Source organism: Pantherophis guttatus, chromosome 7 (assembly GCF_059756535.1).
Source record: "Pantherophis guttatus breed Tessera chromosome 7, ASM5975653v1, whole genome shotgun sequence".
Classification (NCBI taxonomy): domain Eukaryota; kingdom Metazoa; phylum Chordata; class Lepidosauria; order Squamata; family Colubridae; genus Pantherophis; species Pantherophis guttatus.
In genome coordinates, this window is record NC_142069.1 from 52,362,916 (window position 1) to 52,377,570 (window position 14,655).

Sequence of the window (14,655 nt, forward strand, 5' to 3'; positions counted from 1 at the left end):
TAAAAAAATGCAGTATCATGTGTAAAGCCAATTCAATCCTTAGTGTCTAATCTTGGCTTCTTACACTACATCATAGTTAGGATATGCATAGTTGTAAAGTTGTTGTAGTGGTGTTGAATCCAAAGCTTTGGTTCTTTTCTTCGGAGCCTTATGGGAAATTAACAAAGTGCTCTACATTTTCATTCATTTTACATATATATTCCAAAGAGTTCAACATCTGTCTAGATATGTACATAGAGGCTTGCTGCTGTGAAAAACTTCACTACGTTTCTTAATAAAAAGGCAATGTTTCAAGATGTCCTTTGCATTTTCCACATCCAGGAAAGCAAGGTCTCTGCATATTTCTCTGAAAAGCTTAAAGAAGAGTCTTCTCTTTGGAAGATTGTACCAACTGATGGCATCTTTTTTTTTTTTTTAATTGAAAAAGTTTTTCAAATACAAATTTTTCCCCCTTCCCCCCCCCGCTCCCTAACCCCCCTCCCTCTCCCCATGGCTTCTACAAGATGAAATCCAAATTAATATCACATTATATAATACTTTACCACCCTTTTACACCACCCCCTATGTGCTTAGCATTTCTTTCTAACATTATTATTATGTCCCCCGTATACTATACATTTCAAAACAGCATTCGGCTATAAAACTATATAATAGATCCTAATTTGGCATTTATTCTGCTCACAATCTACCCATTTCCTCCACCCCCATACATATATCTCTTAATTCAAATCTTTTAAGTATATTAATATCTAAACATAACATCCCTTTTCCTAAACTAAGCAGTCAGTAACGTTACCTATCACCTTATACCATATCAATTTTATTTCACCTACTTTCCTACAGGTCTACCATACATAATATATTTAATATCTTTATTCTTCTGCCCATATCACTAAAAGATATTTCCATATATAAGTAAAACCCTCATATGACTTTAAATTTGTATTCCATATAGTATCTTCTGTAATGTCTTTCAACTAGATTGTTAATTCCATCGACCATGTTAGGGTAACATCAAGTCCTGCTTCCAACAGTATTTTCAGTATCTTCAATTACCATCTGCCCCCATCATTAATAAGTATTTCTGTATATATAAAAAAAACCCCGAGTGACTTTATACTTATATCCCATATGATATCTTCTGTGATGTCTTTTGTCTAGATTATTAATTCCGACAATCACGTTAGGGTAACAGCCAGATCATCTGCATGCCCCAATTCCATAGTTCTTTTGCCTTATAGCTCAACATATACGTAATCCATTTTTCAGAGAGTCCAAAATAGAAAGTTCCAATCCGCTCAATCACAGGCCATCTTCCACATCCTAAAAACACCAGCACTGCAGAGATCTGTTATTCTTCTCAAAATAGTATAAGTCTGTAATTTGCCTCAACTGTATTTTCATATATCAGCCTTCTATAAATCCCGCTTATTTTATTTAATCGTTTCTTAAATAACTGGCATTAGTCTGTTGGCTAAAAAAATAATAATTGTAGTTTAAAATTTTTTAGTTTTGTAGAACCTGTTTCTTCTTTTCTTAACTTGTTGTGGTTTAGGTCTCCACCCTGGTTGCCTTTCTAGGACTTGTATGTCAGCTGATTGAATTACATGCTGGTCTTTAACTTGATAAGACATCAAATCGAGATCCAAAGCCGCCTCTCTATTTATAGGTAATCCAGCTATAGCCTCTGAAGGAGAATCCAAAAGCGGCTCATCCAAAAAGCCCTCTATAACTTGTCGTTTTTCCATTACCTCCATCTCCATCTGCTTGGCCTGAGTTTCAATCTTTTGTTCATTTTGATTATCTTTATTCCCCTCCTGTATTCCTGACACTGATGACATACGTGGAGATGTTGGGCCCATTTTAAAAACCTTGTAGTAAAATTCTTCCGCTTTTTCAACAGTGTTTAATTGATATCTTTCTCCTTGATATCTCAATATTATACCAACTGGAGCATCCCACCTAAATGGGATGTTTTGTTTCTTTAGCTCAGTCACCAAAAATCCAAAGTCCTTTCTATCTTTTAACATCTTGGACGGCAGCTCTTTATATATCCAAATCTTCATTCCATTCATTTCTAGCGTGGAGTTGAAAGACTTTTGCACAATATCATTTCTTATTCCTTTATCAATAAAATAAATCACCACATCTCTAGGCAATTGTCTTTGATTTGCCACCCAAGAATTCACTCTGTAGGCCTTATCAAGCTTACAGAATACTTCTTCAGAGCTGACCTTTAAAATCACAGCCAGAACTTCAGCAGACATCTTTCTCAAGTCCTCACTGTTGTTTTCCTGTATTCCTCTCATTCTGATCGCAAATTCCATGGATCTAAATTGCATATTGTAACTTCATTTTCAATCCTTTGCTTTATATTATCTGCATTGTAAGTCTTGTGATCAGCTTCCTTCATTTTAGACTCTACTTCTGAGCTATTTTCTTGAATCATTGTCAAATCATTTTCAATTCTTTGTATTTTATTATCCAGATTATGAATCTTGTGATCAGCTTCCTTCATTTTAGACTCTATTTCTAAATTGATATCTTTATCCATCTTTAGAATTATTTCTGAGAAACTTTTCAAAGCTGTTACAATATATCGCTTCAGGTTATCATACTTTTGTTGAACCAACTCTTTAATTTCCTGTCTAAATTTTTCAAGATTCTGGTTCATAATCTCATCATGTCTTGCCATCTCCTCCACAACAAATTCCTTTAAATCTTTCTGCATCTGCGAGCTCAAAAATTGCTCTTGTGATTTATAAATGGGGGAGCCCCCCCCCCCAGCTTGGTTGTCCGGCTTTGTCAGTTTTAACGCCATCCTGCCACACAAACAGACTCTTTTTAAAGCAAAAGTCTTCTCTCCACACAATATCAATATCAAGTCTCTAAGAAAGGAAGAAGCATAAAACAGATTTTTTTCCCTTCTCTTGTAGCCAGCGCTATTGCTAGATACTTTGTAACATATTAAGCCATTCAAACAGAAAGACTTTCGCTTTCAGCTTTCTTCTCAAGCCTCAGCCAGCCGCCATTTTAAACTTTTTTCCCCCTTTTCACTCTTTCTTCATTCTTAAAATCAATCATAGGGTTGTTACAAATACTTGCGATTTAGAGTCCCAAATCCGGATTTCATCCTGCTTATTCAATCAATCTGTTAGTTTTCGCTGATTAGGTTGGTCACATCGTCTAGCTCTGCAAAGCGCAGAGTTCTCCCGCAGCCCGGAGCAGCGGCGAGCTGGATAGGGAGCCTCATCCTGCTTCCTCCCCAAGAGTAAAAAAAAAAAAACTCTGGGGACTTTGCAGAGGGCTCTACCTGCTCTCGCCGGCTCACCTCACATTTCCTTAAGGAAACGGAGTTTTTCGAGCTGCCTCCCAGCTGTAGGGGCGGCTCTTTACGGGCGGTGGGGGTGGCGGTCCCAAAAGATCGTCTAGCGACGACGGAAGCCAAACCGGAAGCCCCCAACTGATGGCATCTTAATAGGCCTTTCTTTTTAAAAGTGAAATGTGCATTTTTAATCTAGCCATTCTTAGTCATTTAAAATTTCCAGTGCTACTAGAGAACTGAAACCACTGAAGAAATTTTACTTTAAAACTATGGTTTTAAAGAAGGGGGAGGCCAGAGGAGTGGGAAATGTGTGCTCCAGAACTTCAGTGATCCTGGTGCTTACTGCTAAATTACCAGGAAAGATTGATTCATATTATTTCATACCAGTTTAAGGATTTCTGTCAAAAATTGTTGAGATGCCAAAAAGAGATGCATTTTAAAACCTATTTTGTCACGAAGCTTCTTCAAAATTGACTTCAGAAAGAACAGTATTTCAGTTCTTGTTTTGTAGGAATGTCTTTCTTCAAATGAATGTTTTCCTTTTTGTATGCTTCTACAAGCTAAAAATTGATTTAAATGGAAGGCCTATTAAATTTCTTGTTTAAGTATTAGTATTTATAAGTATTAGTATGTAGTATTTGATTTTGGCTGCTGAGCAGCGAAGACACACTATAAAATCTGGACAGAGAAGAGGGAAAGAACATATCACAAAAAAATCTGCTGATACCTGCAGTGCCTGAAAATAGTCTGAAACATAATTCAAATATGTTTACATATAACAAATATGTTTACATACATACGTATAACTTCCTTGATAGAGTCCAGATGGAGAGTAAGCTTGAGCTCTTTAGTGAAAATTCTCTGAGTCCAGTTTAGTAATAATTGACAGCAGTAGTTGCAACAGTAGGATTTCTATAATGTAAAATCTGTGTCAGGTTCCTTCCCCACTACATTCCCAGAGTTATAACTTTACCAAAGCAATTCCAGTCACTTCTATTATTATCTGGCAGGTCCGAAAGAAAGTATGTCTTCTATATTATTTCATGATGTTGACTCCTTCCTACCTTTATTTAGTGTCGGGGCCTTCCAGTCAATGTTGACTTCCTAGATGAGTTCCTAAAGTTTCCTCAGCAATATTTCAGAAGTAGTTTGCCATTGTTTTCTTCTTAGGGCTGAGAATGAGTGATGGGCCCAAAATCACACAATAGACTTTGTAACTAAGATGGGACTAGAACTCATAGTTTCTACTTTGGTGCCTTCCATAAAATAAAAAAAGGATGTATGCATTTAGCTGTGACTTAAGTCAATAGAAACCTGCAACCCTGCGTTGAAATAATTATTCATCTCATATTCTTTGCTTATGCAGAATAAAGGTTAATGTATTTTAATAATCATAATTTTATAAGATTGGGTTTATAATCTTATAAATTATTTGATCTCTTGTCAAATATTACTACATTAGTATTAATAAATATTAGTATAAATGATACTAAATAAATATTAGTATAGATCAGGGTGGTCTTTATTGTGAGCTTTTTTTAGACCACTTACACAATATTGATATATCATTTTCGTGCATTTTTTCATTTCTTCCAGAAGGTACAGATACATGCCCATCAAGAACATGCATCCCAGAAATAAACATATGATCTTGCAGGAAATAGATTTCTTTGACATATTGAACAGTTTTATTCTTTACTGAATTTGAAATGAGTTATGCCTTGAAGCTGAAGTATTTATTCAGGGTTTTTTTCATTCTTGGCATTGCATATGTTAACCATTTTATATGTGAGAATTAATGATGCAGAGACATATGAATGGAAGAAGTTTCCATGCCACCCAACATCAATACATCCATATACCACAAATTTAGACATATCAGGTGAAAATTATAAATAGAAAGCTTTATTTGCCAGATGTGCCTTTGGTTTCCTATGCTGCCAAGATAGAAAAAAAGTTTGATTTATATGCTACACAGGACAATTATTGCCATGCTGGTCTTAGTTTTTTATTTTATTGTTTTAAGCTCCTATGAAAATAGCTTTTGAGTTGTATGCACTTGATAGACATCATATAAAAATATATGAAAGGCTATCATATGAACTGCTAAGGGAAAATGGGAGGAGATATATACGAATCAAAATGTATTTAGATTATTTTTAAATCTCTCTCATTTTGTATTCATGCATTTTTTTTAACTTTACAGTGATCTAAGCCATAATAGTTTGTCTTCAATCAACTCTAGTTCTTTGAGTCATCTTTATAATCTGCGAGAAATGTAAGTAGTTGTTCTGCCTCCAGATTCTTATGGCTATCTGTGTTATAAGATGTCTTCTTTTCCATTGCTTTATTTTAAATTTCTAAAATCATAATGACATGTGCATATAAAACCTAGAATGTTTTGATTTGCATTCAGTGATAAGTTGTGATTCCAAAGAAAGCTGATATATAAAACAGTTGGCTTTCGCTTTGCATTTCTTGATTTCTTTGTAATGTTTTCTGCCTAATCATGATCATATATTTACCTATTTAGACACATGGCACATTGCTGTATTTCAATAGCCTACACTCCTTGCCCATACTCCTAAGTGAAAGCTCCTCTTGTTTGATAGCTGAGCTCTCAGCAAATGGAAAGCATGGGTAGTAACAGTTACAGTATATGGCAAGCCACAGAAGGTATTATACAACCACAAGCAATCAACTAGCCATGGATTTTCTATCTATATGCAGAAACCAACTACTAAGAGTAAAAAAGAAACAGTAAAGCAGTTTCCATGTGTGTGTAGTTTCCCTAGCACTGAGGAGTAAATGAACCACATGTACCACATAAAGGATAATCTCCAAAAGAATTATCTGGTTTATTATTCCATATATAAATGATGAGTGCAAATGTTCAAAGAACTTACAACAATTCAGTAGGCATTTGTAGAAGTCAGCATCATTAAAAGACTTTTTGTTTCTTTGGGAATTTGTGCCATTATGAGGGTGGGAGGTGAAAACTGCTAAGTTGTTAGAGATAAAATAGGAAGGGAAAATCAGAAGATACCAGTTACCATTTATGTCTATCTTGGCTAAGCTTTCATTATTTTTTTTAAAACAGAAAACTGAACAACAATGAATTGGAAGCTATTCCAAATCTGGGACCTATTTCAGTAAACATTACTTTCCTTTCTCTGTAAGTTGATTTCATATATTTTATTTGTATATGAAAAGAAATATATAGACATATTCTCTATTCAAATATTAATCATATGTTTTCAAAAAAGCTAATATTTGAAATGATAGCATTAAAATTTGTTTAATATAATATAACTCTAACCTTTGGATCATCTTGACTGTCATGATATATTTCTTCTTCTAGGATAGAAGCACATATTGTAGAAATTGTACTTATTAGAGAATATTACATCTCAAATTCTGAGAATCTTATGGTTTATTCTTCCCCTGAATTCTGTACAAACAACTTACAGATTCAATTTATTGTATCTCCAGCTATAACCAGGAAAGGTTTTTTTTTGGGGGGGGGGAAATCCTGTAGAACCACTTTCAGTCATAGTAGAAAGTATCTAACTATAAGCTGCCATTGTTCTTAACTGCTTATTGCCCTTAGTTGAATGGGTTCTTGGGAAAACTGATTAGCTCAAGTCAAAGATAGTATGGAGAAAAACTTTTTTTAGAAAAACTAAAATGCCACCAGTTAAGGCTGGAAGGACTGTAATCTTAAATCCTAGAGGTTTTCTTTGCTGTTTTAAGGTTTTGACAGAATGGTAGACTGATACATGTAACTTTGTCTTGATCCCTAAGCCTCATAAAGTGATACATACATTGATGTTTGTATAGATCAGGGTGAAATGTAGACATGATCTCAGATCACCTAGCCTTGGGAAAGACTGTTTTTTTTTTTTTAAGTTTTATTAACATAAACAAACATAAAACACAAATACATGTAAACACTTATACATTAACAAAGAGTCAATCGACTAACTTCTAGAAAACCTTCGCATCGGTGATTAATGTCCATTTAACCAATTTTCCTTAATCATACTATTTACAAATTCACTTGCTTATACCTTGATATATTCATTGAAGTTCAGCAGTATCTTTCTACAAACATATTAACCATTTATTTATACAATCCTACGGCTCATCTCATGTATCTATTTCTACAATTCTTGAGTTATGTTCTCCTAATGTCCTATGTTGTTGGCCCTATCCTTCTTTCTAACCATGTGTACCATTTTTGCCAAACTAAATAAAAGTCAGTGTTCTCTTTATCTTGGAGCTCTTTTGTGAGCTTATCCATCTCTGCGCATTCATTTATTTTTGTTATTATTTTTTCTTCTGTTGGTATTATCTCGGATTTCCAATTCTGAGCGTACACTATACGTGCCGCTGTCAATATGTGGATGGTAAGATATTTTATCTCCTTGGTACACTGTGGTGTAGTCATTCCAAATAGAAAGAATTCTGGTTTCATTTCTACACTTTGCCTCGTTGTTTCTTCGATTATTCTCTTAATCTCTTGCCAGTAGCGTTGTGCCTTCCTGCAAGACCACCAGAGATGGTAATATGTCCCCATTTGTGTCTTGCACTTCCAACACATTGGTGATGTGTTTGGAAACATTTTAGCCAAACGTGCCGGAGGAAGGTGCCATCTATAAAATATCTTGTATAAATTTTCTTTGTATGGAATTGACAGTGTCATCTTATAATTTTCTGCCCATAGCTTGTCCCATCTATCCAACTCTATATTGTGACCTATATTTCTTGCCCAGCTTACCATGTTTTCTTTCACTGTTTCCTCCTCTAATTTATACCTTATTAAATATCCATAAATTTTAGATATTATTTTCTCATCTGTGCCTTTTAAAATTTTATCTAGTTCACTTGGTTGGCTTTGAAAATCATAATGTCTCCGGTCTGCTGTATATTTTGACTCAATTTGAAGATATGGCCACCAATCAATCATAATGCCTCGTCTTTCCAGTTCTTGTCTCGTAAGTAGGTCTCCCTCACTACTCAACAATTCTTGATATTTCCGCATCTTTCCTATTTCTATAGTGTTTGGATAAATTAGCGCCTCCATAGGCGACAACCATCGTGGGATTTTACTATAGTGTTGCCTTCTGATATCTTGCCATGTTTTATATAGTGCACCTCTTATTACATGTCTCTGGAAGTACGGATGTCGCTTGTCTGTGCCTTCCCACAGAAAGGCATGCCAACCTCGACTCAGATCAAATCCCTCCAAGTATAGCGTTCTCCTATTTGATAGATCTATCCATTCTCTGATCCAATTCAACGCCGCCGCCTTGTAATATAGCTCCCAGTCTGGTAGACCTAGGCCTCCCTTCTCCTTTGTGTCCTGTAAGCATCTTATTTTAATTCTAGCTTTCTTTCCTTGCCAGATGTATTTCATTATTGTCTTGTTGAGATCCTTAAAGAAATCTTTTCCCGGACCAATTGGTATCACTTGGAAGAGATATAGGAGTCTTGGTAATATGTTCATCTTTACAGACGCTATTCTGCCAAGAAATGATAGTTGTACCTTATTCCATCTTTCCAGGTCTTTTCTAATTTGCTTCATCAATTTAATGTAATTGTCCTCTCTAATAGTTGTTGCTTTTGTAGTAAGCCAAATTCCCAAATATTTTACTTTCTTCGCAATTTGCATTCCTAATTCTTCTTCTAATTTTTCCTCTTGTGTCATTGTCATATTTTTGGTCAAGACTTTGGTTTTTTGTTTATTGATCTTAAACCCCGCCACTTTGCCATACTCCTCTATCTTCTCTAATAATTTGACTCCCGCTACTTCCGGTTGTTCCACTATGAAGACCACATCATCCACAAAAGCCTGTAGTTTATACTCCTCATTCCTTATCTTCAGTCCTTTTATTTCTTCTTCCTTTCTTACTTCCTTTAGAAGGACTTCCAGTGAGATTATAAACAGTAGAGGCGATATCGGGCATCCTTGTCTTACCCCCTTTTGGATGCTTATTTTTTCGGTCATATCTCCATTAATTATAATTCTCGCTGTCTGGGAAGAATATATTTTCTTAATCATTTTCAGGAATTTGTCGCCGAAATTCATAATCTGCAGTTGTGCTATAAGGAATTTCCAGTTCAAATTGTCGAACGCCTTTTGCGCGTCGAGAAAGATTAGCGCTATCTGATTATTGATGTTTTGCTCGTAGTATTCAAGAACGTTTATTATTGTCCTCATGTTGTTTTTTATTTGTCTCCTTGGGACAAAACCATTTTGGTCGGGGTGTATATAATTATGTATAATCGTTTTCAGCCTCTGTGCTATAATTGTCGTGAATAGTTTATAATCTACATTTAACAGCGAGATGGGTCTATAATTTTGGACTTTAGTCGGATCCGTATCTTCTTTGGGGATGAGTGAGATAATTGTTTCGGCCCAAGATTTAGGTGTTTCTGCTTCCAGCAGTGCCTCATTGAGAACTTGTAGTAGTAGTTCATCTATTGCAGACTGGCAGTTTTTATAAAATTCCGTTGGAATTCCATCCGGACCTGGGACTTTGTTGTTCTTCTGTTTCTTTCGGGCTTCCATCAACTCCATCATTGTTATTGGTTTATTCAGTATTTCTCTGTGGGATTCTTCTAATTTCTGGATATTTGCTTTTTGTAGGTATTCCATAATATCTTGGTCTTGAGTTTCTTCTTGTGTGTAGAGGTTTTGATAGAATTCCCTTACTATACGTTTTTTATCTAAATTCATACTATATAGTTGTCCTGTTTCATCCTGCAATTGGTATATTATTCTTTTTTCCCTCTCTTTCTTCAGTCTGTATGCCAGCCAGCGACCTGTTTTGTTTGCATATTCAAAGTATTTCTGCTTGACCATTTTCATTTTCTGTGCGATTTCTGCTTGTGAAATTAAGTTCAACTCATGTTTAGTACGATTCAATTTTTCCCTTGTTGTTTTGTCGTCAGGCTGTTTCTGTAATTGTGACTCATATATGTTGAGTTCTTCCATTAATTTTTTCCTCTTTTGTTGTTTATCTTTATTTTTTTTTGCTGTGTATGCTATTGTGAGGCCTCTTATATAGGCCTTAGTAGTGTCCCACAGATTCTGTACTGAAGTCTGCTCCTTTGTGTTTATTTGATAAAATATTCTAAGTTCGTTCTCCATCATCTGCACATAATCTCTATCTTTTATTATTCCGGTGTCCATCATCCACCTCTTCTGCTTTCGCTGTCCTCTCCATGTTATTTTTATAGGATTATGGTCGGCCCATGTATTCGGTATAATTTCGATGTCTTGTAGATCCTTCCTGAGGTCTGGCGTCATCCAGGCCATGTCAATCCGAGACCATGACTGGTGTGGGTTTGAGTAGAAGGTATATTGGTTTGTTTGTTGGCCTCTCTCCATCCATCATGTAATTGCAATTCTTCAGTCATATCCTTAAATGTATCCGGTAAGATTCTTTTTCGAGTCTTACTTTGTTTATTACTTCGATAGTCATCTTGTATATTCACGATTGCGTTGAAGTCTCCGACAACACAGATATTTTCGTACTCCAAATCTTTAATTGTATCATGTAGTTTCTTGTAAAATTCTCTCTGGTTTCCATTAGGTGCATAGATAGAAGCTAGCAATATTTTCCTTGTTTCTGTTTGTAGTTCAGTTATTAAAATACGTCCTTCCGAATCTGTATATATCTGTTTAGCTTTTAAATGGTTTTTGACATAAATTGCCACTCCTCTCTTCTTATTATCTCCTAGGGATGTGAATAATTTTCCTAATTTTTGATTCTCCAACAATATTTGTTGCTGTCTTTTAATGTGTACTTCTTGTAAAGTTATCACATCTAAGTCCAATTTTTGCAATTTCGTAAATATATATTTCCTTTTCCTTGGGGAGTTGAGTCCCTTTATATTAATTGATATAATTTTTATTTCTCCTTCCATCTCTATCGAGTTTATCTATTTGTGATTTTCAACTTTGTTGTGTTTCTGATAACTCTTTGAGTCTTTTCCCTCGCTCCCTCTCTCTCCATTCTTTCTCTCTCCAATCTTTTTGCCTCTTCCTGATCTTTTTCTTCCTTCTCCATCCGCCATGTCCCGGGTTCCGCTTCTCTCCTTGTCTCCTGTTCCTCTTCCATTGTAAAGTGCTGGTCAAAGAATTCTTGAGCCTTTTCCAGATTATCAATCTTGTGCTTTCTTTCATCCCAGGAGATAAGTAGGCCTTCCGGTAGTAGCCAGCGGAATTTTATTTTAAATTTATTTAGCTGGGTGGTCAGGAAATTATAATTTCTTCTTTGATCTCTCGTTCTTCTTGGTATTTGTTTGAGAGTTATGATTTCTCTTCCCTTATGCATGATTGTCTCTTCCCTCATCTTCCTGTAGATCTCTTCCTTAATAGATTTTTTCGTGAATCTTATGTGAATTTCTTTGGGTAATTTGTTTCTTCTTGCGTAGTTCGTGTATACCCTATATATTTCATCCATTCCGTTTCGCAGTTCATCCTTATCCACCTGGGTTGCCTTTGCCAGTATCTCAATCATTATTTCACTTAGATCCTCATCCTTCTGCTCTTCTACATTTTGAAACCGTAAGTAGAATGATGCCTTTTCCATTTCCAGATAGGTTAACGCGTTCTCAGTTTCCTTATTAAATGCCCCTTGATCTTGTTCCATTCTTTCCATTCTGTTGGTCGCATATTCTACTCTTTCTTCCACCTTTTGGATCCTCTGCTCGTTTTCTGTTATATTTTGCTGAATTTGTTCTATCTTCTCATCCATATTTTTGATGTTATCTTTAATTTCACTCACATCTGACCTCAATTCTTCATGATTTTTCTTGGTCTCTTCATGATTATGTGCCATGGTTTCCTGCATTCTATTCATGCCTTCCTGGATCATTGCTAATGCGGAGTGGATGTTCTGTAGGGCAGGACTCATCTTCTCCTTTTCTGTGGTTTCAATTACTTTCTGTTGAGCTGGTGAGGTCATAAGTATCATTTGGCCCGATGGTGTTTTCTTACTTATTTTAGCTGTTGTCGTTATACTTGTGGTCGCCATTATTATCTCTTTTTTTATTCTTTCCCAGATTTTCATATACTGGTCAATATTTCAGGGTCTGTTTTAAAATTTCACCCAAATTTATTTTTCTCTTTTTTCCAGGCTCCTTTGTACTTATAAATCAATCAGCATGGGAAGCTAAGTGGGAGGGTCGAGGGAAAAGTGTAACGTTCTAGCAATCCATCAGCTAATTCTCCCTGGTATTAAGTATTTGAGTAAGTGGTATATTAGTAAGTAGGGAGTAAGTGCAATATGATTTCTCTCAGAAGGTAAAGGGATGTAGTTAATATAAATGTATCTAATATACTATGGACTAAATCTTTAATACTAACTATATATAGATCAAATTAATATATCACTTAATCTATTAATATACACTTCTTATAAATAAAGTCATACTATGCAATCAAATGTCAAACGTAGATTCCTTAAGCAATTGTCTAAATATTTATCTTACTTATCTAATTTATCCAATTTATTTTAATTTATATAACATACGTATATGGATATACTTTTGTAATTATAATATAGCTATGATAAGTATAATATAATCCGGATCTTTGATTCTAGTTGTATTAAGACAAATTAACAAATCATTGAGATTCTAACTATATAAAGACAAATTAATAGAAATTATATTTAGCTATAATAAAATCTATATCTCTGATTCTACGTATATAAATATATAAAAACAAATTAATAAGGCAATAATTCACTTAATGGGTACAAGATAAGTATAAGGTAATGTTATACAGTCATATAAGTATAGATTTCCAAAGCAGTGAGTATATATACACCAAATATTACTTCTTAGTCACTGTTAGTAATTAGTAGTTGGTCTTGGTAGTATCTTATGTTCTGGCAATCTTTATATCAAATATCCAATTATAGTTCAAGTCCACTTCCTTTCAACTGTCAATAGTTTCAATATAATATGTCCATGTATTATCCACTTGTTCCGTAATCCTCAGTTCAAGTCCTCACCGGGATAAGCCGTGGCAGAAACAAAAATTATAAATCCAATGTATTTCACGTCCGATCGTACTTTTTCCTCCCTTTACTTTACTTTTTGTCCAATACACACCGATCGTGCGCCAAAAGTATCAAGCGTCTGCTTCCCCAAATAACACAATCCAATAGTCCCGTTGCTTTATTATCCAATTATCCAATTAACTCGATCAATAAACTTGATCCTGTTAAGGAAGCCTTTGTCTGGATTGTCCAGTAAGTATCGGCAACAATGTTATAAGTTCTAAATTGACTGTGTTCTCCCTGCCGTTGCTCAATATGGCTTCACCGTCCTTTCTTCTATGGATATCCGGGGCTCTAAAAGTCCTCCCGTTAAGTCTTTTAAGTTTTCAGAGACCTTCGCTCTCCCAGCTTTTTGTTATGAAGCTCTGGTTATCAATCACACACTTCGTTCAACCGTATTCCCTCTGGATTCTTTCGGATTCCACTGACTACCAGATTACGCGCTGTCACTTTCAATATGGATTCCTCCCCTTCACTCCACTTATCAGTCGCCGCTTCTCTTTCTCCTCTTTTACTCAAGGGTTCCTTCTGCCCGCTTTCTCCCAACCGTTAGAAAATGCAGATATACCTTTTCAATCTTTAATCCTCATTTCTGTTTTCACCGATGCTTTTCTTTTTCAATCTTCGCTTCCCTCTTAACAGCTGTCAGCGTTTCTGGCCAGCCGGGTGGCTGGTTCTTCCTCGTTCCGAGTTAGAGGAGTTATCCTGAACCTTCGGGGGGATTGCCGCCCTCCCCGAGGTCCTCAGAAATTTCCCCTTCTTCTACCGACCTCTACGGGGTCGGTAGCGCCGAAATCAGCGCCCGCAGCGAGGATATTAGGGGCTTTGGAAACGGAGCACCGTTCCTTTTGCCCCTAACACGTTGACGTCACCGGCGGAAGTCCGGGAAAGACTGTTTGTTTATTTTAAAATGTATATTCCACTTTTTACTAAAAGTCTCTAAAAGTGTTGATAGCCAAATGATACATAATACATAATGATAAATACATAATTGAATTATTGTATAATTTTTATAGATTTTGATGGTGATGTGTTGAAATCTATCTACATTTAATTTGAAGTACATTCTGTTACACATAGTAAGATATATACAGGCATCAGATTCTGAATATGCAGAATATTTGTAGGATGCAAATCTTTTTTTTACAGTCTCTATATGATAATTTTGTATGTAAATGCAAGTGTTCATATGCATGTTTATGTGATCTGTATCCAGTTAAGTTTAATATGCTTGATTTCTGACTTCTGGTC

The 14,655-nt window shown here is 35.4% G+C and overlaps 1 protein-coding gene across 16 annotated transcripts in view; it reads left to right on the forward strand.

The window, feature by feature from the left end:
- LRIG3 (leucine rich repeats and immunoglobulin like domains 3) overlaps nt 1-14,655 on the forward strand; it is a 219,267-nt gene that overhangs the window by 13,609 nt on the left and 191,003 nt on the right. For all 16 annotated transcript variants that reach the window (XM_034403384.2, XM_060694691.2, XM_060694690.2 and 13 more), the window contains exons 2-3: nt 5,532-5,603; nt 6,426-6,500. In XM_034403384.2, coding sequence (XP_034259275.1) covers nt 5,532-5,603; nt 6,426-6,500 — 147 coding nt within the window. The remainder of the gene's footprint in view (nt 1-5,531; nt 5,604-6,425; nt 6,501-14,655) is intronic.